The sequence below is a fragment of the Oncorhynchus masou genome, chromosome 10 (assembly GCF_036934945.1).
Source record: "Oncorhynchus masou masou isolate Uvic2021 chromosome 10, UVic_Omas_1.1, whole genome shotgun sequence".
Taxonomy (NCBI): Eukaryota; Metazoa; Chordata; class Actinopteri; order Salmoniformes; family Salmonidae; genus Oncorhynchus; species Oncorhynchus masou.
This window is the reverse complement of record NC_088221.1, coordinates 3,322,511-3,345,086: the sequence shown is the minus strand read 5'-3', so window position 1 is coordinate 3,345,086 and position 22,576 is coordinate 3,322,511. Positions and strand designations below refer to the sequence as shown.

At 42.0% G+C, this 22,576-nt stretch overlaps 1 protein-coding gene across 3 annotated transcripts in view; it reads left to right on the top strand.

Moving 5' to 3' along the window:
* The window catches only part of tmtc4 (transmembrane O-mannosyltransferase targeting cadherins 4), a 42,597-nt gene that overhangs the window by 7,815 nt on the left and 12,206 nt on the right, over positions 1-22,576 (top strand). For 2 of the 3 annotated variants that reach the window (XM_064975659.1, XM_064975660.1), the window contains exons 4-15: positions 4,788-5,004; positions 7,222-7,313; positions 9,459-9,555; positions 9,870-9,962; positions 15,858-16,019; positions 16,373-16,575; positions 17,253-17,427; positions 17,651-17,782; positions 17,994-18,073; positions 18,313-18,420; positions 18,575-18,716; positions 19,822-19,936. In XM_064975659.1, coding sequence (XP_064831731.1) covers positions 4,788-5,004; positions 7,222-7,313; positions 9,459-9,555; positions 9,870-9,962; positions 15,858-16,019; positions 16,373-16,575; positions 17,253-17,427; positions 17,651-17,782; positions 17,994-18,073; positions 18,313-18,420; positions 18,575-18,716; positions 19,822-19,936 — 1,616 coding nt within the window. The remainder of the gene's footprint in view (positions 1-4,787; positions 5,005-7,221; positions 7,314-9,458; positions 9,556-9,869; positions 9,963-15,857; positions 16,020-16,372; positions 16,576-17,252; positions 17,428-17,650; positions 17,783-17,993; positions 18,074-18,312; positions 18,421-18,574; positions 18,717-19,821; positions 19,937-22,576) is intronic. The other variant, XM_064975661.1, reaches the window with a different exon arrangement.

Sequence of the window (22,576 nt, the reverse complement as noted above, 5' to 3'; positions counted from 1 at the left end):
TACATAAACAGCCACGGACAGTATTACTGAACACTCTGCAATTTATCACAATATACTCTACTTCAGGTGAGCAAAATCTAGAGACTTTCATAGATTTCATGCACCAGCTGATGTTTACAAATATGCACAGACCCCCCCTCATCTTACCGGAGCGTGCTGTTCTGTCTTGCCGGTGCAGCGTATATCCCGCTAGCTGAATATCCATGTCGTCATTCAGCCACGATTCCGTGAAACACAGGATATTATAGTTTTTTTTGTGAAGTTGGTAGGATATTCGTGATCATACCTCGTCTAATTTATTGTCCAATGATTGCACGTTGGCGAGTAGTAGTAGCTTTCCCAGGCGCCTTTGCCGGGTCCTGACAAGGCTCTTTGTCCTCTGTACCTACGTCGCTTCTTCTTGAAAATAACGGGGATGTTTGTCCTGTGGGGTTTTTGGAGAATGTCTTGAGCGTCGTCTTTTTTAGTGGAAAAAATATTTGTCTAATCTGAGGTGAGTGATCGCTGTCCTGATATCCAGAAGCTCTTTTTTTCCGTAAGATACGGTTGCGGAAACATTATGTACAAAATAAGTTCCAAATAACGCGAAAAACTGCTGCCATTTCATCCGGCGCCATTTTGTAATGCCAAGCGTCAGCTGGAGTGGTGTAAAGCTCGCCACCATTGGATTCTGGATGAGTGGAAACGTGTTCTCTGGAGTGATGAATCATGCTTCACCATCTGGCAGTCCGACGGACAAATCTGTGTTTGGCGGATTCCAGGAGAACACTACCTGCCCCAATGCATAGTTCCAACTGTAACGTTTGGTGGAGGAGGAATAATGGTCTTGTGCTATTTGTCATGGTTTGGGCCCTTAGTTCCAGTGAAGGGAAATCTTCACGCTACAGCATACAAGGACATTCTAGATGATTCTGTGCTTCCAACATCGTGGCAACAGTTTGGGGAAGGCCCTTTCCTGTTTCAGCATGACAATGCCCCGTGCACAAAGTGAGGTCCATAGAGAAATGGTTGTCGAGATCGGTCTGGAAGAAGTTGGCTGGCCTGCATAGAGCCCTGACCTCAACCCTTCACAATTCTATTCCAAACTGCTATCATTCATTTTGTTGCTGATATTTGGACTAATCACATCACCTATTACAACCAGACCTGGGTTCAAATACCACTTTAAATCTCTAAGTTACTTTCACATACATTTGAAGTACACTGAACAAAAATATCAACACAACATGCAACATTTTCAAAGATTTTACTGAGTTACAGATCATATGAGGAAAACAGTCAATTTAGATAAATGCATTAGGCCCTAATCTAAGTATTTCACATGACTGGGAATACAGATATACGTCTGTTGGTCACAGATATCTTAAAAAATTGTAGTGGCGTGGATCAGAAAACCAGTCAGTATCTGGTGTGACCACCATTTGCCTTATGCAGCGGGACAAATCTCCCTAACGTAGAGTTGATCAGGCTGTTTACTGTGGAATGTTGTCCCACTCTTCTGTGTGACGTTTCTGGATATTGGTAAGAACTGGAACACCCTGTCGTACACATCAATCCAGAGCATCCCAAACATGCTCAATTGGTGACATGTCTGGTGAGTATGGAGGCCATGGAAGAACTGGGACATTTTCAGCTTCCAGGAATTGTGTACAGATCTTTGCGACATGGGGCTGTGCATTATCATGCTGTAACATGAGGTGATGGCGGCAGATAAATGGCACAACAATGGGCCTCGGTATCTCGTCACGGTGTTTTATCAAATTGCCATTGATAAAATGCAGTTGTGTCCTACAATCAGCATGCCAATTGCACACTCCCTCAACTTGAGAAACTTGTGGCATTGTGTTGTGTGACAAACCTGCACATTTCAGTGACCTTTTATTGTCCCCAGCACAAGGTGTACCTGTGTAATGACTGTGCTGTTTCATCAGCTTCTTAATATCCACACCTGTCAGGTGGATGGATTATCTTTGTAAAGGAGAAATGCTCACTAACAGAATGTAAAATAATTTCTGCACAATTTGAGAGAAATTAGCTTTTTCTGTGTGTATGGAAAATGTATGACATCTTTTATTTCAGCTCATGAAACATGGGACCAACACTTTACATGTTGTGTTTGTATGTTTTGTTCTGTATAAATATTCAGATATGCAGTACCAGTCAAAGTTTGGACACACCTACTCATTCCAGGGTTTATTTTGACTATTTTCTACATTGTAGAATAATAGCGAAGACATCAAAAATATGAAATAACACATGGAATCATGTAGTAACCAAAAAAGTGTAAACAAATCAAGATATATTTTATATTCTTCAAATTAGCCACCCTTTGCCTTGATGACAGCTGTGCACACTCTTGGCATTCTCTCAACCAGCTTCATGAGGTTGTCACCTGTAATGCATTTCAGTTAACAGGTGTGCCTTGTTAAAAATGTATTTGTCGAAGTAATTTCCTTCTTAATGCGTTTGAGCAAATTATTTGTGTTATGACAAGGTAATGGTGGTATACAGAAGATAGCCCTATTTGGTCAAATATCAAGTCCATATTATGGAAAGAACAGCTCGAATAAGCAAAGAAAAATGACAGTCCATCATTACTTTAAAACATGAAGTCCAAATTGAGATTTTTGGTTCCATCTGCTGTGTCTTTGTGAGACACAGAGTAGGTGAATGGATGATCTCTGCGTGTGTGGTTCCCAGCATGGAGGAGGAGGTGTGATGGGGATTTGCTGGTGACACTGTCAGTGATTTATTTAGAATTCAAGGCACACTTAATCAGCATGGCTACCACAGCATTCTGAAGCGATACGCCATCTCATCTGGTTTGCGCAGAGTGGGACTGTCATTTGTTTTTCATCAGGACAATGTCCCAACACATCTCCAGACTGTGTAAGGGCTATTTGACCAAGGCGAGTGATGGAGTGCTGCGTCAGATGAACTGGCCTCCACAATCACCTGACCTCAACCCAAATGAGATGGTTTGGGATGAGTTGGACCGCAGAGTGAAGGAAAAGCAGCCAACAAGTGTTCAGCATATGTGGAAACTCCTTCAAGCTTGTTGGAAAAGCATTCAAGATGAAGCTGGTTGAGAGAGTGGCAAGCGTGTGCAAATCTGTCATCAAGGCAAAGGGTGGCTACTTTGAAGAATCTCAAATATAAAATATATTTAAATTTGTTTAACACTTTTTTGATTAATACATGATTCTATATGTGTTATTTCATAGTTTTGATGTCTTCACTATTATTCTACAATGTAGAAAATAGTGAAAATTAGTAGGTGTGTCCAAACATTTGACTAGTACTGTATATGTAAAGACAAGATTAAATCAAAAACAGTGTGATGGGTGACAATATTAGCCTATCAATTGTAAATTATATATAAAATAGTAAAAATAAAGAAAAAACCTTGACTAAGTAGGTGTGTCCAAACTTTTGACTCTGTACTGTATTTGTATTATCAAGTAAGTACACAATGTCCCATTATATCTCAAGCTAAGCCATTTTGATAGTACATTTAAACTCTGTTTTTCACAATTCCAGACATTTAATCCAAGTAAAAATTGCCTGTCTTTGGTCAGTTATGATCACCACTTTATTTTAAGAATGTGAAATGTCAGAATAATAGTAGAGAGAGTGGTTAATTTCAGCTTTTATTTATTTCATCACATTTCCAGTGGGTCAGAAGATTACATGCACTCAATTAGTATTTGGTAGCATTGCCTTTTAAATTGTTTAACTTGAGTCAAATGTTTCGGGTAGCCTTCTACAAGCTTCCCATAGTAAGTTGGGTGTAACTGCGACAGGTTTGTAGGCCATTTTACTCGCACACGCTTTTTCAGTTCTGCCCACAAATATTCCATAGGATTGAGGTGAGGGCTTTGTGATGGCCACTCCAATACCTTGACTTTGTTGGCCATTTTGCCACAACTTTGGAAGTATGCTTGGGGTCATTGTCCATTTGGAAAACCCATTTGTGACCAAGCTTTAACTTCCTGACTGATGTCTTGAGATGTTGCTTCAATATATCCACATCATCTTCCTACCTCATGGTACTATCTATTTTTAGAAGTGCACCAGTCCCTTCTGCAGCAAAGCACCCCAACAACATGATGCTGTCACCCCTGTGCTTCATGGTTGGGATGGTGTTCTTTGGCTTGCAAGCATCCCCCTTTTTCCTCCAAACATAACGATGGTCATTATGGCCAACAGTTCTATTTTTGTTTCGTCAGACCAGAGGACATTTCTCCAAAAACCAGACTTGTTTTTCTGAGGTCTTGGCTGATTTCTTTTGATTTTCCCATGATGTCAAGCAAAGTGTCACAGAATTTGAAGGTAGGCCTTGAAATACATCCACAGGTACATCTCCAATTGACTCAAGTGATGTCAATTTGCCTATCAGAAGCTTTTAAAGCCATGACATAATTTTCTGGAATTTTTCAAGACGTTTATAGGCACAGTCGATTTAGTGTATATTAATTTCTGACCCACTGGAATTGTGATACAGTGAATTATAAGTGAAATAATCTGTCTGTAAACAATTGTTGGAAAAAAGACTTGTGTCATGCACAAAGTAGATGTCCTAACTGACTTGCCAAAACTATAGTTTGTTAACAAGAAATTTGTGGAATGGTTGAAAAACAAGTTTTAATAACTCCAACCTATGTGTATGTAAACGTCTGACTTCAACTGTACATGTCTGTGCTTTGTTGATATCATTTTGTATTATTGATATATATTTTTTCAATTTGTTTGTAGAATTCATGCTGTCATCTCTTTTATGGACCCAGGCTTAACTACCTCATTGCTGGTGGGCTGCACCCAGTAGGCTTCCATGTGCTGAACATCGGCCTGCACAGTCTCATATCAGCGCTGATGATCGACATGTTCTCCGTACTGATCGGTGGCTTGGCATACGATGGGAATGGGAACAGGCTCAACCACGCACCCAAAGCTTCTCTCCTGGCTGGTCTTCTCTTTGCAGCGCACCCCGTTCACACCGAAAGCGTAAGTAGACAAACATTGTATGGAAAGGAGGGATGTAAGAAATAGTGAAAACACACAGAGAGGTACTATGCGTGTCTATCACATAATATTTGTTTTTTTATTGAGATCGACTGAGATGAGAGGAGGAGACCTATGAGATGGGTACTGTACGCAAATATGAAAAGTGGGAGTCTTGGGGATTGAACCCGGACCCATCACAAGGGGCAATGCATAGTCCGGAGTCGGCAGTGCTGTTACCAAAACCAAACTCCGGCACTGGAGCTATGATGACACTGGGTTGTTAACTCAATAGAATCAGAATGGACTAGAAGGGACGTCCTTAATCAAATATATATTCCGTGGTAGATAATCGTGTAACGGCGGCCATATCTGGTGTACCATTTGATATGTAAAACTGATAGACTTTGTCCAATTCTATGATTCCCCCTCTGGCAAACAATATCTCTTTACTTACTTTCCAAAATAATAACAGCCTCCCATCACTACATGTGTTCCAACATCCACGGGTGTTTGTTGTATTAAACATGCGTTAGAGCCATGCCAGGAACAAAGGTCCATCTCAATCGGAGTGTGCATCGAAAAGGTGTGCGTTTTGAGCGAGGCCCAGACTATTAAAAGCTTATTCATACCCGGTTGTGGTGTGTGAGGGCTGCGGTGCCCGGCTGGAGGGCTGCACCCCCCCTGCTCTCGGCTGGCTTTAATCAGGGAGGGCAACAGGCTGAGGGAGACCTGGGGGTGGGAGCGGGCAGACCACAGACCCAAGGCCTGCTGCACTTATCAAAGGAGATAGCCCCCAGGATTCCAGGACGTATGCAGTACACACTATACAGACACAGTATAAATCATGCACACTATATGCAATATACTCTCTCTCACACATACACACACCGACAGAGAGGGACACACACACATGCACTGCACACACAGGCCAGTAATGAGAGTCTCCTGCACTGGATGTTAATTGGCTGCTGTCAGTAAGGCTGTTATATACAGTACAGGAGCAGATACAGAAAGATGGTGTATTTGCGTTATTGCATTTGATCATGTGCAGGTTGTTAAAATATACATTCCGACAATCTGTTGGCTGACACAGTTGCCTTCATCATTTCTGGTCTACCCGAAGAGTCCAGGGGCAGATTAGATAATAGGTGTTGATTTTTAACTGGACATGTCAAATGACGGAATTCTGTCTCTCATACAGCAGTTAACCTTTCTGGCGAAGTCTTCCGCTAGCTACCGCCTCGACAACATCCGGTGAAATTGCAGATCGCCAAATTCAAAATACAGAAATAGTCATAATACATATTCATAAAAAAATACAAGTGTCATACATTGGTTTAAAGATTAACTTCTTGTTAATCCAGACGCTTTGTCAGATTTCAAAAAGCCTTTACGGCGAAAGCATACCCCGCGTACAAAAACATACAAACATTTTACAACCAAGTAAAGGAATTACAAAAGTCAGAAATAGTGACCATTTGAAGATCTTCATATGGTTGTAGTCACAAGAGACCCTGTTACACAATAAATGTTTGTTTTGTTCGATAAAGTCCTTCTTTATATCCCAAAAACCCAGTTTTGTTGGCGCGTTTTGTTCAGTAATCCACTGGCTCAAAGGCAGTCAAAATATGCAGATGAATACATCCTAATAGTACCCGTAAAGTTCGTCGAAACATGTCAAACAATGTTTATAATTAATCCTCAGGTTGTCAATTGTCTAAATAATTGATAATATGTCAACCAGACAATAGCGTATTCAATAGAAAGGAAAACAAGGAAGCGTGCGCATACCAGCACTGCATGATTCTATAGTTCACTGACAAAGGTCTCATTCTTCTTAATTTTTCAGAAAACAAGTCTGAAACAGTGTCTAATGACTGTTGACATCTAGTGGAAGCCATAGAAACTGCAATCTGGGTCCTAACCCATTAGTTACTCTATAGGCATTCAATTGAAAAGACTCACGTAAAAAACAATCCTGGACTGATTTTCCTCTGGTTTTTGCCTTCCATATCAGTTCTGTTATACTCACAGACATTATTTTAACAGTTTTGGAAACTTTAGTGTTTTCTATCCAAATGTATCAATTAAATGCATATCCTAGCTTCTGGGCCTGAGTGACAGGCAGTTTACTTTGGGCACGCGTCTCATCCAGACGTCGAAATACTGCCCCCAAGCCATAAGAAGATTTATTAAACCCCTCTTTCTCTCTTTCAGGTGGCAGGGATTGTAGGCCGGGCAGACCTACTTTGTGCACTGTTCTTCCAGCTCTCCTTTCTGACCTACTGCAAAGCCTTCAGAGGAGGTAGGTTTTGTATGCATTAAGGATGGTGTGTCATGGTTGCTTGAATGTATACAGAGAGATTAAGAACATGCATCACATCTATAGGCAATGTACACAAGTCTCATTCATGTTTTCAGATTTCCTAAGTTAACATAGTTGATATGTCTTGGAAGTATATATATATTACACACACACACACACACACACACACACACACACACACACACACACACACACACACATACACACACAGTACCAGTCAAAAGTTTGGACACACCCACTCATTCTAGGGTTTTTCTTTATTTGTACTTTTTTCTACATTGTAGAATAATAGTGAAGACATCAAAACTATGAAATAACACATATGGAATCATGTAGTAACCAAAAAACATGTTAAACAAAATATTGAATTTTTGAGATTCTTCAAAGTAGCCACCCTTTGCCTTGATGACAGCTTTGCACAGTCTTGGCATGTTATTGTTTGAATATGTACAGTGGGGCATAAAAGTATTTAGTCAGCCACCAATTGTGACAGTTCTCCCACTTAAAAAGATGAGAGAGGCCTGTAATTTTCATCATAGGTACACTTCAACTATGACAGACAAAATGAGGTGGGGAAATCCAGAAAATCACATTGTAGGATTTTTTATGAATTTATTTGCAAATTATGGTGGAAAATAAGTATTTGGTCACCTACAAACAAGCAAGATTTCTGGCTCTCACAGACCTGTAACTTCTTCTTTAAGAGGCTCCCCTGTCCTCCACTCGTTACCTGTATTAATGGCACCTGTTTGAACCTGTTATCAGTTTAAAAGACAGCTGTCCACATCCTCAAACAGTCACACTCCAAACTCCACTATGGCCAAGACCAAAGAGCTGTCAAAGGACACCAGAAACAAAATTGTAGACCTGCAGCAGGCTGGGAAGACTGAATCTGCAATAGGTAAGCAGCTTGGTTTGAAGAAATCAACTGTGGGAGCAATTATTAGGAAATGGAAGACATACAAGACCACTGATAATCTCCCTCGATCTGGGGCTCCACGCAAGATCTCACCCCGTGGGGTCAAAATGATCACAAGAACGGTGAGCAAAAATCCCAGAACCACACGGGGGGACCTAGTGAATGACCTGCAGAGAGCTGGGACCAAAGTAACAAAGCCTACCATCAGTAACACACTACTCAAATCCAGCAGTGCCAGACGTGTCCCCCTGCTTAAGCCAGTACATGTCCAGGCCCGTCTGAAGTTTGCTAGAGAGCATTTGGATGATCCAGAAGAAGATTGGGAGAATGTCATATGGTCAGATGAAACCAAAATATAACTTTTTGGTAAAAACTCAACTCGACGTGTTTGGAGGACAAAGAATGCTGAGTTGCATCCAAAGAACACCATACCTACTGTGAAGCATGGGGGTGGAAACATCATGCTTCGGGGCAGTTTTTCTGCAAAGGGACCAGGACGATTGATCCGTGTAAAGGAAAGAATGAATGGGGCCATGTATCGTGAGATTTTGAGTGAAAACCTCCTTCCATCAGCAAGGGCATTGAAGATGAAACGTGGCTGGGTCTTTTCAGCATGACAATGATCCCAAACACACCGCCCGGGCAACGAAGGAGTGGCTTGGTAAGATGCATTTCAAGGTCCTGGAGTGGCCTAGCCAGTCTCCAGATCTCAACCCCATAGAAAATATTTGGAGGGAGTTGAAAGTCCGTGTTGCCCAGCAACAACCCCAAAACATCACTGCTCTAGAGGAGATCTGCATGAAGGAATGGGCCAAAATACCAGCAACAGTATGTGAAAAACTTGTGAAGACTTACAGAAAACGTTTGACCTCTGTCATTGCCAACAATGGGTATATAACAAAGTATTGAGATAAACTTTTGTTATTGACCAAATAGTTATTTTCCACCATAATTTGCAAATAAATTCATTAAAAATCCTACAATTTGATTTTCTGGATTTTTTTTAAATAATTTTGTCTGTTATAGTTGAAGTTGTACCTATGATGAAAATTACAGGCCTCTCTCATCCTTTTAAGTGGGAGAACTTGCACAATTGGTGGCTGACTAAATACTTTTTTTGCCCCACTGTAATGCAGAAACCATTTTATCATTTGAATATTTAATTTATGAACTACGTCTCACTCATCTGTGGATGTCTTCTGCAGGTAGGGAGAGCGAGGAGAAGTTTTCCATCCATTGGATTGCCGTGAGCCTTTTGCTGTGCGCTGCGGCCATGCTCTGCAAAGAACAAGGCATCACAGTCCTGGTAGGGGTGTCAAAACATCCTCACCTTACTGTTAAATAAATGCGAACTTGTAGCCGCTTTTATCCAAAGTCCGTAGATATTTAGTACGTGATCCCTACGAGAATTAAACTCACAACCTTGGCATAGCTAGCGCCACTCTCTTGATAGTCATATACAGTACATTGTGTTTATGACTAAGCTTGTGTAATGGAAGCCTAATAAATTTGTAGCCTATATTTAACTCTTGTGAACTTGACCCAGCAATTATCTGATATCTGTCGCTGGTTTATATTGTGCTTGAATGTCTAATCTCTAATGTTTCTCTCTTCTCTCAGGGGGTGAACGCTGCCTTTGATGTCCTTCTCATCTGTAATGTAAATGTCTACGAGCTGAGCCAGAGGCTGTTCCTCAGGAGGAAAGCAGAAGACGTGAGTAACTAGCATACTACTTACAATGCCCAATACATGTCTTTATTCTACAAGGTATGCTAGTGTGGACATTGGAACAGTGACATTCGCTAGGGTTGGGAGGTATCCAGATTTTCATAAATTTATAATGTTCTTGTACCATACTGGGATGTATGGTATTACCGGCACTGCACACAAGGGGCGCTATTTCTTTCCGAACGTAAAAAATATACACTACCGTTCAAAAGTTTGGCATCACTTAAAAATGTCCTTGTTTTCCATGAACACATACATGAAATGAGTTGAAAAATGAATAGGAAATATAACCAAGACGTTGACAAGGTTATAAATAATGATTTTTAATTGAAATAATAGTGTCCTTCAAACTGCTTTCATCAAAGAATCCTCAATTTGCAGCAATTACAGCCTTGGAGACCTTTGGCATTCTAGTTGTCAATTTGTTGAGGTAATCTGAAGAGATTTCACCCCATGCTTCCTGAAGCACCTCCCACAAATTGGATTGGCTTGATGGGCACTTCTTACATACCGTACGGTCAAGCTACTCCCACAACAGCTCAATAGGGTTGAGATCGGGTGACTGTGCTGCCCACTCCATTATAGACACCATATAGAATACCAGTTGTCTACGTTTTCCCTAAATAGTTATTGCATAGTTTGGAGCTGTGCTTTGGGTCATTGTCCTGTTGAAGGAGGAAATTGTCTCCAATTAAGCGCCGTCCACAGGGTTATGGCATGGCATTGCAAAATGGAGTGATAGCCTTCCTTCTTCAAGATCCCTTTTACCTTGTAAAAATCTCCCACTTTACCACCACCAAATCACCCCTAGACCATCATATTGCTTCCACCATGTTTGACAGATTGCATCAAGCACTACTCCAGCATATTTTCTTCTTTGTGATCCGAACACCTCAAACTTAGATTCATCTGTCCATAACACTTTTTTTCCAATCTTCCTCTGTCCGGTGTCTGTGTTCTTTTCCCATCTTCATCTTTTCTTTGCCAGTCTGAGATATGGCTTTTTCTTTTTAACATATGTTTCTCAAACTAGACACTCTGATGTACCTGTCCTCTTGCTCAGTTGTGCACCGGGGCCTCCCACTCCTCTTTCTATTCTGGTTAGAGACAGTTTGTTCTGTGAAGGGAGTAGTATACAGCGTTGTACGAGATCTTCAGTTTCTTGTCAATTTCTCGTATGGAATAGCCTTCATTGACGAGTCTCAGAAAAAGTATTTGTTTCAGGCCATTTTGAGCCTGTAAACGAACCCACAAATGCTGATTTAGCTCCAGATACTCAACTAGTCTAAAGAAGGCCAGTTTTATTGCTTCTTTAATCAGGACAAGAGTTTCAGCTGTGTTAACATAATTGCAAAAGGGTTTTCTAATGATCAATTAGCCTTTTAAAATGATAAACTTGGATTACCTAACAACACCCTTGGGGTCGTTATCCTGTAGGAAGGTGAACCTTCTCCCCTGTCTGAGATCCTGAGAGCTCTGGAGCAGGTTTTCATCAAGGATCTCTTATCTTTCTCTGTTCATCTTTCCCTCGATCCAGACAAGTCTTCCCTGCCGCTGAAAATCGTCCTCACAGCGTGATGCTGCCACCACCATGCTTCACCGTAGGGATGGTGCCAGATTTCCTCCAGATGTGACGCTTGGCATTCAGGCCAAAGTGTTCACTCTTGTTGTTATCAGACCAGATAATCTTATTTCTCATGGTCTGAGAGTCATTAGGTGCCTTTTGGTAAACTCCAAGCAGGCTGCCATGTGCCTTTTACTGAGGAGTGGCTTCCGTCTGGCCACTCCACCATAAAGGCCTGACTGTTGGAGTGCTGCAGAGATGGTTGTCCTTCTGGAAGGTTCTCCCGTCTCCGCAGAGATACTCTGGAGCTCTATCAGTGACATCGTGTTCTTGGTCACCTCCCTGACCAAGGCCCTTCTCCCTCGATTGCTCAGCCTCGATTGCTCAGTTTGGCTGGTAGGCCAGCTCTAGGAAGGGTCTTGGTGGTTCCAAACTTCTTCCATTTTAGAATGATGGAGGCCACTGTGTTCTTGGGGACCTTCAATGCTGCAGAAATGTTTTGGTACCCTTCCCCAGATTTGTGCCTCAACACAATCCTGTCTCGGAGCTCTACGGAAAACTGTTGGACCTTACATAAACAGGTATGAGCCTTTCCAAATCATGTCCAATCAATTGAATTTACCAAAGGTGGACTCCAATCAAGTTGTAGAAACATCTCAAGGATGATCAATGGAAACAGGATGCACCTGATGTCAATTTTGAGTCTCATAGCAAAGGGTCTGAATACTTATGTAAATAAGGTATTTCTTTATTTGTAAACATTTCTAAGAAACTGTTTTTGCTTTGCCATTATGGGGTATTTTAAAGTAAGACTTTAATGTAAGAAAATGTGGGAAAATGGAAGGGGTTTGAATACTTTTCGAATGCTCTGTACATTGTGGATTTGAAAATGGGCTAGCTAGCAAACTAAATGCATAGCCGGAGCCCTGAGCTGGAGAAAATGTATTTGGCACGTCTTACGTATTTAGCTGGCATACATTAGTGAATTTAAAGTTTAAACTGATCAACTCTCTTGGGCTGCTCAACAGTGGATCATCATGTCACTTTTGCTCCATTAGCTTTTTGTAAAGAAACATGCACTTATGTGACTGGCTCAATTGAGTATTTCAGATTTTCTTTGTTGTACGGTATTTGAAATCATACCGTCGGTAGAATGAAGGTATGGATATTGCATCGTAGCTATTGTAACATAATTTCACCATACACTCATATAACCATTTAAACCATGGTTATATGAGTGTATGTCTAACTAGAGCCTGAACGATATGGGATTTTTTGTTTTTCCGATTTTAGAGAGTGGAAATATTAATCAATAACGGATATGTGCCAATTTATTTTTATTTTAGCTGAAATTTTAATAAAACTTCCGTACAAAGATACTCAACTTTGATTTCTTACATTTGAGGAAAGAACATTAATGTAATAATTTAGGAGCACCAGAAAGAGAATTTTTATGTTAAAATGGTGTTACTCTAATCTAGTGAAAGGAGAATAAACTGCACTGATTCCATCATCAACAAATAAATGCCTAGGCTCTGAAGAATGAGCTGCCTCATGCTAGCCAGCTGGAAAACAATGACAGGACACATTTTCAGTGTATTAGTAATTAGCTATGTTTTCATCGATTGTAAGGCTGTAGCCACTGAATTCTGGTAATCACTTGAAAGGAAAAACAAGCGTTGTATTTGTGCTATCTGGGATCCTTGGGACCTCCAAACAAATGTGTAATGGTTCAGGTTTAGCGTAGGGTTTCTCGATACTACTAAGCTTCAGTGAGTGGCGTCAAGAACCCTCACACAGCTAGTTAGATGGCTGGCTAGCTAGCACTTGTCAAGGAAATGGATTAGCGATTGGCGAAACGTGAATTTAAACCAGTCCCTATCAAGTGACAATGAACCCATACATCAAAACGTAGCTTCAAAGTGCTACTTTGTAAACCGCAAAGTTTTTTTTTTGTGTGTGTCTCGGAAAACATTTGAATGACAGAGCTTGAGGAATAAGCTTCGCAAAGAGCATATATAACACTAGATCTCGCTGGCTTCACTAAAGGGCATTAACTTCTTGCGTCGAGCAATTCCGTATCCGGCAGCGTAATCATAGCCTCAAGCTCATTAGCATAACGCAACGTTAACTATTCATGAAAATCCCAAATGAAATGAAAGAAATATATTCACTCACAAGCTTAGCCTTTTGTTAACAACACTGTCATCTCAGATTTTCAAAATATGCTTTTCAACCATAGCATAGCATTAAGCCTAGCATTCAGCAGGCAACATTTTCACAAAAACAAGAAAAGCATTCAAATAAAATCATTTACCTTTGAAGAACGTCGGATGTTTTCAATGAGGAGACTCTCAGTTAGATAGCAAATGTTCATTCTTTCCAAAAATATTATTTGTGTAGGAGAAATCGCTCCGTTTTGTTCATCACGTTTGGCTAAGAAAAAAAAACGATAATTTAGTCATTACAACGCCAAACTTTTTTCCAAATTAACTCCATAATATCGACCGAAACATGGCAAACGTTGTTTAAAATCAATCCTCAAGGTGTTTTTCACATATCTATTCGATGATAAATCATTCGTGGCAGTTGCCTTTCTCCTCTGAAGCAAATGGTAAAATGCACGCAGCTGGAAATTAAGCAATAATTTCGACGGAGGACACCAAGCGGGCACCTGGTAAATGTAGTCTCTTATGGTCAATCTTCCAATGATATGCCTACAAATACGTCACAATGCTGCAGACACCTTGGGGAAACGACAGAAAGTGTAGGCTCATTCCTGGCGCATTCACAGCCATATAAGGAGACATTGGAACACAGCGCCCTCAAAATCTGGACCATTTCCTGTTTGAAATTTCATCTTGGTTTCGCCTGTAGCATCAGTTCTGTGGCACTCACAGATAATATCTTTGCAGTTTTGGACGTCAGAGTGTTTTCTTTCCAAAGCTGTCAATTATATGCTTAGTCGAGCATCTTTTCGTGACAAAATATCTTGTTTAAAACGGGAACGTTTTTTTTTATCAAAAAATTAAATGAGCGCCCCCTATATCAAAGAATTTAACGTTACCACAGAGTTGAATGTTCTTAGCACGGCACTTTCTTGGTACGCCCCATCAATTGTTTGTCAAGACACCTGACATCCTACCAAGACACTTCACGTAATGGTATATGCCCAGGGTTTATTTTTGGCACTTTTATTGAGCTGGCCAGCTCCATAAAGTGGAAGCAGGAAGACGAAGAGTTAGTGCACAGTTGTTCACTCTCCTCTCTGACTTAAGGCATCTGCATGCTTCCCAGCTGAAACAGTTTGGAAGTGTTCGTGCATATATTATGATGACATTTTGTGACGTTTTTGTACTTCGGTAAGGGTTTTTTCAGCTTTTCGGGCACAATACATCTTTTCTTGAGGCAAGCCAAAGTCTATGCCCTTTCGTCGGTGATTGGTCAACAGTAGCGATTCTTCAAGTCTTGTCATTCAGCGAGAGATTACTCATTTTCATGCCCAGTTTTTCTGCACCAAACAGTTAATTAGTTAATGTAAAATTGTGCGACTAAGATCTCTGCAAAAACATAAAAATTAATGAGAGATTTCTTGAGTTATCTTAGATTAATTCTGACTATTTTTTAAGTTTTTACTAGCTGCAGTGTTTCAAAATGGACAAGCAGTTGACGCCCTCAAGACAAATAATGTCATGCACAATAAAGTCAAATTCTATGAACTACTACTTTCTCCACATCTTGTATATGTCCTTTCCAATGGATCAAACGGCGATACAAATACATCAGTAAAAGGATACTATTGGTCGGGCTCTACCCCTTACACTAATTATGTTGCTTTTCCTGCTACACTACTCTATATGCCCTTATGTTATACTAGGGAAGTTGTGTTTCCGTAGCTAGGGCTGACAGAAAGGGTTTGTGAAAAGCAGAAAGGGTTTGTGAAAAGCAGAATCAACAACCTCTGCATAATAATAACAGTGGCTTTGTGAGAATGAGAAAGTTCACAGTTTGCCATTGTTATGTAAATGCAGGCTGAAAAGTACCAGTTGCTTGGCTTTGACCCAAAGTGAGAGCATGACCGCAGGAGTCATGGCCAGTGAGACACGTCGGCCCCGCGTTGATGGAAACAAAATTCTGAGCCTTTTGGGTAAAACACTGGGGTAAATCCTGTATGGAAATGCACCCGAATAGCCTTCTAACATGTACCGATCATGTACCCTATGGTTATGGTTAGGTAAGAGTACCTAATTTGGACTCAGGCTGTTGTTGTTGTGGACTCCTCTATTACTATGTTTTTCTGGTGTGTGTCGTGTCAGGTGAGTGAGCGGGTGCGGACGGGCCTCCTGATCCGATTGGCTCTGCTGGCCATGGGTGGAGCCTCCCTGCTGTACGCCCGCTGGAGAATCATGGGAACTGGGCCCCCCGCCTTCACTGAAGTAGACAACCCAGCATCCTTTGCAAACAATGTCTTTCTCAGAGTGAGTCGTGTTTTACCTATTTGAATGATACTGGATAGAGTATGTAGGCTAAATAATGACTCTTATGGTAATTTGTAACTTTATGGAAGGAAATTATTTTAAAGTTATGTCAGAATACTAAATCTAAATGGATGAAGTTTTTTGGTTTTAGATGGTCTTTTTAGGATGTGATCTTAAATAGTTGAAAACATCTAACTATCACCACGCAGACCTCTGTAGTAGTACAACAATCATAATCGTAATTTTTTTATTTGAAATGTTCTTATTTTTTCCCCCTCTCTCTCTCCTTCTCCCTCACACTCTGCCATATCACTCTGCTCTCTCTCCCCTGTCCTGTTCTGTGTGATTGGCAGATAGTCAACTATAATTACTACTACTCACTGAATGCCTGGGTGCTGCTGTGTCCCTGGTGGCTGTGTTTTGATTGGTCCATGGGCTGTGTGCCCCTCATTAAGTCAGCGTTTGATTGGAGGACGGCCTGGCTGCTGCTGCTCTGGTGCTTCCTGATAGGCTTGATAAGCCAAGCCTTATGCTCACAGGACAGCCAGAGGAGGAGGTAGGAGAGAGCTCAGCCGACACGTGTGTGCACACACGCACACACACACTGTTGTCAAGATAAAACATGTTTGGATACAATGTTAGTTACTCAGTTATGAACAGTGGATGGAATGTGACTCAAGCATCACCTCTGATCACTTTATAGAAACATTCAGAATAATCTCAGCTGACTTACAACTGTATATTACACAGTATGTCTATGTGTTGTAAGTATTATGTAACCGTGTTTTTTAGGGGTCCAAGCAGTGAAAAGAACAAAGGCCAGCACACTGAATATGCTCTGATGAAAATCCTTTGAAATGTTGCCAATAAAGGTGGTAATTAGAAGTATATATATAGTGTGCAGGCCTTTCTGTTTTTTTCTACTGTACTTCATTAGCCCAGTGTTATGTTTCCACTTCCACCAAGGTTTTTTTTAAAGGATGTCGGTATGACCATGACCTTTTCTATAGACTGGTGAAAGCAGTGAAACACCCACCCACATCTTCCTGCTCACGTCCTGTTCACTGCAGACCCTCATTCAAATAATAGGTGTGAGTTCAGGTGGGCCAACCAAAAGTGGTGAAGGTAGGCAACAACACGTCCGCCCCTCTGATCCTCAACATGGGGGCCCCCTGTACTCCCTGTTCATCCAAATATTACAAAGTGTTACTTTGACCCTGTGAATCTTGTCAGGACATTGACCCTGGGTCTGGTGCTGCTGGTAGTCCCCTTCCTGCCCGCCTGCAACATATTCTTCAGGGTTGGCTTCGTCATTGCAGAGAGGGTCCTCTACCTCTCCTCCGCTGGCTACTGTCTGCTACTGGCCTATGCCCTGGGACACTGCTGCGGCCGCTGGAGCAGATGCAAGGTAGAGAATATACACACACACACCCTCGCCCAGCTAAAAGCTACACATCACATACATTTGAGGTTCTCCCAATTTGTCACCTGATCTAGTCTTTTGTTGGACATTGAAAAGAGATGGAGGATTTAAGACTGTTAGGACGGAGCTGAATCAAACAGGGTTCACTTCATTGCCTTCACTTCATTGTCCTGTCGTAACGGATAGTCCTCAATCTTGTGTGTTGTAGGGGCTGCTCCGTGCCTCCCTGCTGGCTCTGCTATGTGTGTATGTGGCTCGCTGTGCCCTGCGCAGTCACCAGTGGCGGTCCGAGCAGAGCCTCTTCACCAGCGCCCTGTCAGTCTGTCCCCTCAATGCCAAGGTGGTGTCTGTCTGTCTGATGTGTCTATCTTTCTTGCTGGCTTGTCTGTCTGTCAGGATTACTGGTGCATCGATTGGTGTGTCTGTCTGTATGCCTCTTTGTCAGACCATATTGGGTCCTCAAGCTGTCATGAAAATGATTCCCAAATTATTCAAAATAAGTTTTATTTGAATTTTATTTGTTTTTATTTTTATTTTATTTCCCTCTCCAGGTGCATTATAATGTGGGTAAGAACCTAGCAGACAGAGGGAACACCAGTGCTGCCATCAAGTACTACAGAGAGGCAGTCAGGTACGAATACTACAGGTTCACACTCTCAATATGAGTTTTTCTATAGTTCTATGGTACATGTAGGTTACATTCCAATGTCCATACTTCAATATCACTTACACCAAAAACATTGTTTCATACTAGGTGTTATGCAACTGTAGATATTGGAACAGAGTCGCATTGGAAAGCACAGGTCACGATAACACTTTATCAAACCTACGGCTGAAACCATTGACCCTCTCAGCTGTGTTTTGTGTCAGGTTGCACCCTACGTATGTCCACGCTATGAACAACCTAGGCAACATCCTGAAAGAGAGGAACGAATTGGTGGAGGCAGAGGAGCTTCTGGCTAAAGCTGTACTCATACAGTAGGTGGACACACACACTGTCATGCACGAACATATGCATGCATGTACATGCACACAGAAAAAAAATCACAGATATGACTTTATTAGCCTTTGACTTCACAAAAAATAAAACATTCCGGACATTAAACGCAACTGTGGTGTTCTTCTGAGAAAGGCCGGACTTTGCAGCAGCGTGGATGAATCTGGGAATAGTGCAAAACAGTCTGAAGAAGTTTAAGGAAGCAGAGCAGAGCTACTGGAACGCCATCCAATTCCGGAAGAAATACCCTGACTGTTACTACAACCTGGGACGCTTGGTGAGTACAAAGGTTGGACTTAAAGCCACCAACCGAGGTTGGACTTAAAGCCACCAACCGAGGTTGGACTTAAAGCCACCAACCGAGGTTGGACTTAAAGCCACCAACCGAGGTTGGACTTAAAGCCACCAACCGAGGTTGGACTTAAAGCCACCAACCGAGGTTGGACTTAAAGCCACCAACCGAGGTTGGACTTAAAGCCACCAACCGAGGTTGGACTTAAAGCCACCAACCGAGGTTGGACTTAAAGCCACCAACCGAGGTTGGACTTAAAGCCACCAACCGAGGTTGGACTTAAAGCCACCAACCGAGGTTGGACTTAAAGCCACCAACCGAGGTTGGACTTAAAGCCACCAACCGAGGTTGGACTTAAAGCCACCAACCGAGGTTGGACTTAAAGCCACCAACCGAGGTTGGACTTAAAGCCACCAACCGAGGTTGGACTTAAAGCCACCAACCGAGGTTGGACTTAAAGCCACCAACCGAGGTTGGACTTAATGCCACCAACCGAGGTTGGACTTAAAGCCACCAACCGCGGTTGGACTTAAAGCCACCATCCGTAAGTTTTCCTACTGTTAAACAGTCAATACAATTTACACTAATTAATTATTGAAGAATATGTTAAAAATTGCCTTATGAGCTTAGTACTGTTGTACCCCAACTGTAAGGTTAAATAAACTATATGTTTAAATGTATCATGTTGATCAGTCTATGTAGAAAAAGTTAATTCAATAGATTTGAGAGTGGTATCTTTTCCCGATGAGGTTCTATAGCTTGTTCTGTTCCAAACCTAGTGGCAAGGCTGCTGTAAGCCTCAAACACAGACTGCAGATTGTGGCTTTGATGATGAATGAAGGTGATGTGGTTTGCTAGAATGGTAATGTATGAAATCTACATAACCTGGTTCAAGCATTCATGACATCACCCTGAAGAAGGCACAGCGATGCCGAAACGTTGGTGTGTTTTTACCCAGTAAATGACTAGGAGGTTATACATGTGGAGTGTGCAGCTCTTTGTTTTTAAAGCTTACTGTTTATTCACCGTTAGTCAGCACCTAAATCATTTCCTCTGGGTGTGTGCAAGCTCATGCTTTTTATTTGTCTAGTATGCAGACCTGAACAGACACCTAGATGCTCTGAATGCGTGGAGGAATGCTACAGTGCTAAAGCCTGACCACAGCCTGGCATGGAACAACATGGTCATACTACTGGACAACACTGGTAACCACACACACACACACACTGCCACATGCACGCACACCACATACACACTTCTAACACAGACTTTCACAGACACACACACACTACCACATGCATGCGCACCCAGGGCTCTAAATAAAATCATTTAAATTGGTAGCACTGCTTCACCTAAAGTGAACACAACATAAGCACAACATAAAATCTGTTTCTCAAATTAAGACACTTTAATGTCATTGTCCTCTTGCTCAGTTGTGCACCGGGGACTCACACTCCTCTTTCTATTCTGGTTAGAGACAGTTTGCGCTGTTCTGTGAAGGGATTACCTGTCGGCCCCAGCCTCGAACTCAGGTCCTGTATGTACCTAACTGACAAACTCTGCCCATTCATTGCCATTTACCCGTTGTTGTCTTAGCTCTCCTGATCTACATTTGTGTTTGCTTTTTACCTCTCTCTAATGTCAATATATCTTGTCTACTGCTGTCTTGGCTAGTTCTTATTGTTTTATTTCACTGTACAGTCGTGGCCAAAAGTTTTGAGAATGACACAAATATTAATTTTCACAATGTTTGCCACCTCAGTTTGTTTGATGGCAATTTGCATATACTCCAGAATGTTATGAAGAGTGATCAGATGAATTGCAAGTAATTGCAAAGTCCATCTTTGCCATGCAAATGACATGAATCCCCCAAAAACATTTCCACTGCATTTCAGCCCTGCCACAAAAGGACCAGCTGACATGTCAGTGATTCTCTCGTTAACACAGGTGTGAGTGAAGACAAGCCTGGAGATCACTCTGTCATGCTGATTGAGCTCGAATAACAGACTGGAAGCTTCAAAAGGAGGGTGGTGCTTGGAATCATTGTTCTTCCTCTATCAACCATGGTTACCTGCAAGGAAACACGCGCCGTCATCATTGCTTTGCATAAAAAGGGCTTCCCAGGCAAGGATATTTTTGGCAGTAAGATTGCACCTACATCAACCATTTACCGGATCATCAAGGACTTCAAGGAGAGCGGTTCAATTGTTGTGAAGAAGGCTTCAGGGCGCCCAAGAAAGTCCAGCAAGCGCCAGGACCATCTCCTAAAGTTGATTCAGCTGTGGGATCGGGGCACCACCAGTACAGAGCTTGCTCAGGAATGGCAGCAGGACAGGTGTGAGTGCATCTGCACACACAGTGAGGTGAAGACTTTTGGAGGATGGCCTGGTGTCAAGAAGGGCTGCAAAGAAGCCTCTTCTCTCCATGAAAAACATCAGGGACAGACTGATATTCTGCAAGAGGTACAGGGATTGGACTCCTAAGGACTGGGGTAAAGTCATTTTCTCTGATGAATCCCCTTTCCAATTTGTTTGGGGCATCCGGAAAAAGGTTGTCCGGAGAAGACAAGGTGAGCGCTACCATCAGTCCTGTGTCATGCCAACAGTAAAGCATCCTGAGACCATTCGTGTGTGGGGTTGCTTCTCAGCCAAGGGAGTGGGCTCACTCACAATTTTGCCTAAGAACACAGCCATGAATAAAGAATGGTACCACCACTTCTCCCAACCATCCAGGAACAGTTTGGTGACAAACAATGCCTTTTCCAGCATGATGGAGCACCTTGCCATAAGGCAAAAGTGATAACTAAGTGGCCCAGGGAACAAAACATCAATACTTTGGGTCCATGGCCAGGAAACTCCCCAGACATTAATCCCATTGAGAACTTGTGGTCAATCCTCAAGAGGCGGGTAGACAAACAAAAACCCACAAATTCTGACAAACTCCAAGCATTGATTATGCAAGAATGGGCTGCCATCAGTCAGGATGTGGCCCAGAAGTTAATTGACAGCCTGCCAGGGCAGATTGCATAGGTCTTGAAAAAGAACGGTCAACACTGCAAATATTCACTCTTTGAATCAACATCATGTAATTGTCAATAAAAGCCTTTGACACTTATGAAATGCTTGTAATTATACTTCAGTATTCCATAGTAACATCTGACAAAAATATCTAAAGACACTGAAGCAGCAAACTTTGTGGGAATTAATATGTGTGTCATTCTCAAAAGTTTTGGCCACGACTGTGGAGTCCTCAGTCCCGCTCAAAATGCATTAGATTTTTGTCCCACCCCACACACATACGGAGACCTCACCTTGCTTAACTGGTGCCTCCATAGACGAGACCTCTCGTCACTCAACGTCTAAGTTTACCTCCACTCTACTCACATCCTACCATACCATTGTCTGTACATTATGCCCTGAATCTATTCTACCATGCCCAGAAATCTGCTCCTTTTATTCTCTGTCCCCAACACACTAGACGACCAGTTCTTATAACCTTTAGCCGTACCCTTATCCTACTCCTCCTCTGTTCCTCTGGTGATGTAGAGGTTAACCCAGGCCCTGTAGCCCCCAGTTCCACTCCTATTCTCCTCATCCCCCTCTTCAAAGGTAGAGACGCTCTGGACCCAAACTTTTACAGACCTATATTTATCCTGCCCTGCTTTTCTAAAGTCTTCGTGAGACAAGTTAAACAGATCACCGACCATTTAGAATTCCACCGTACCTTCTCCACTATGCAATCTGGTTTCTGAGCGGGTCATGAGCCACGCTCAAGGTCCTAAACGATACCATATCCGCCATCGATATAAGACAATACTGTGCAGCCGTCTTCATCGACCTGGCCAA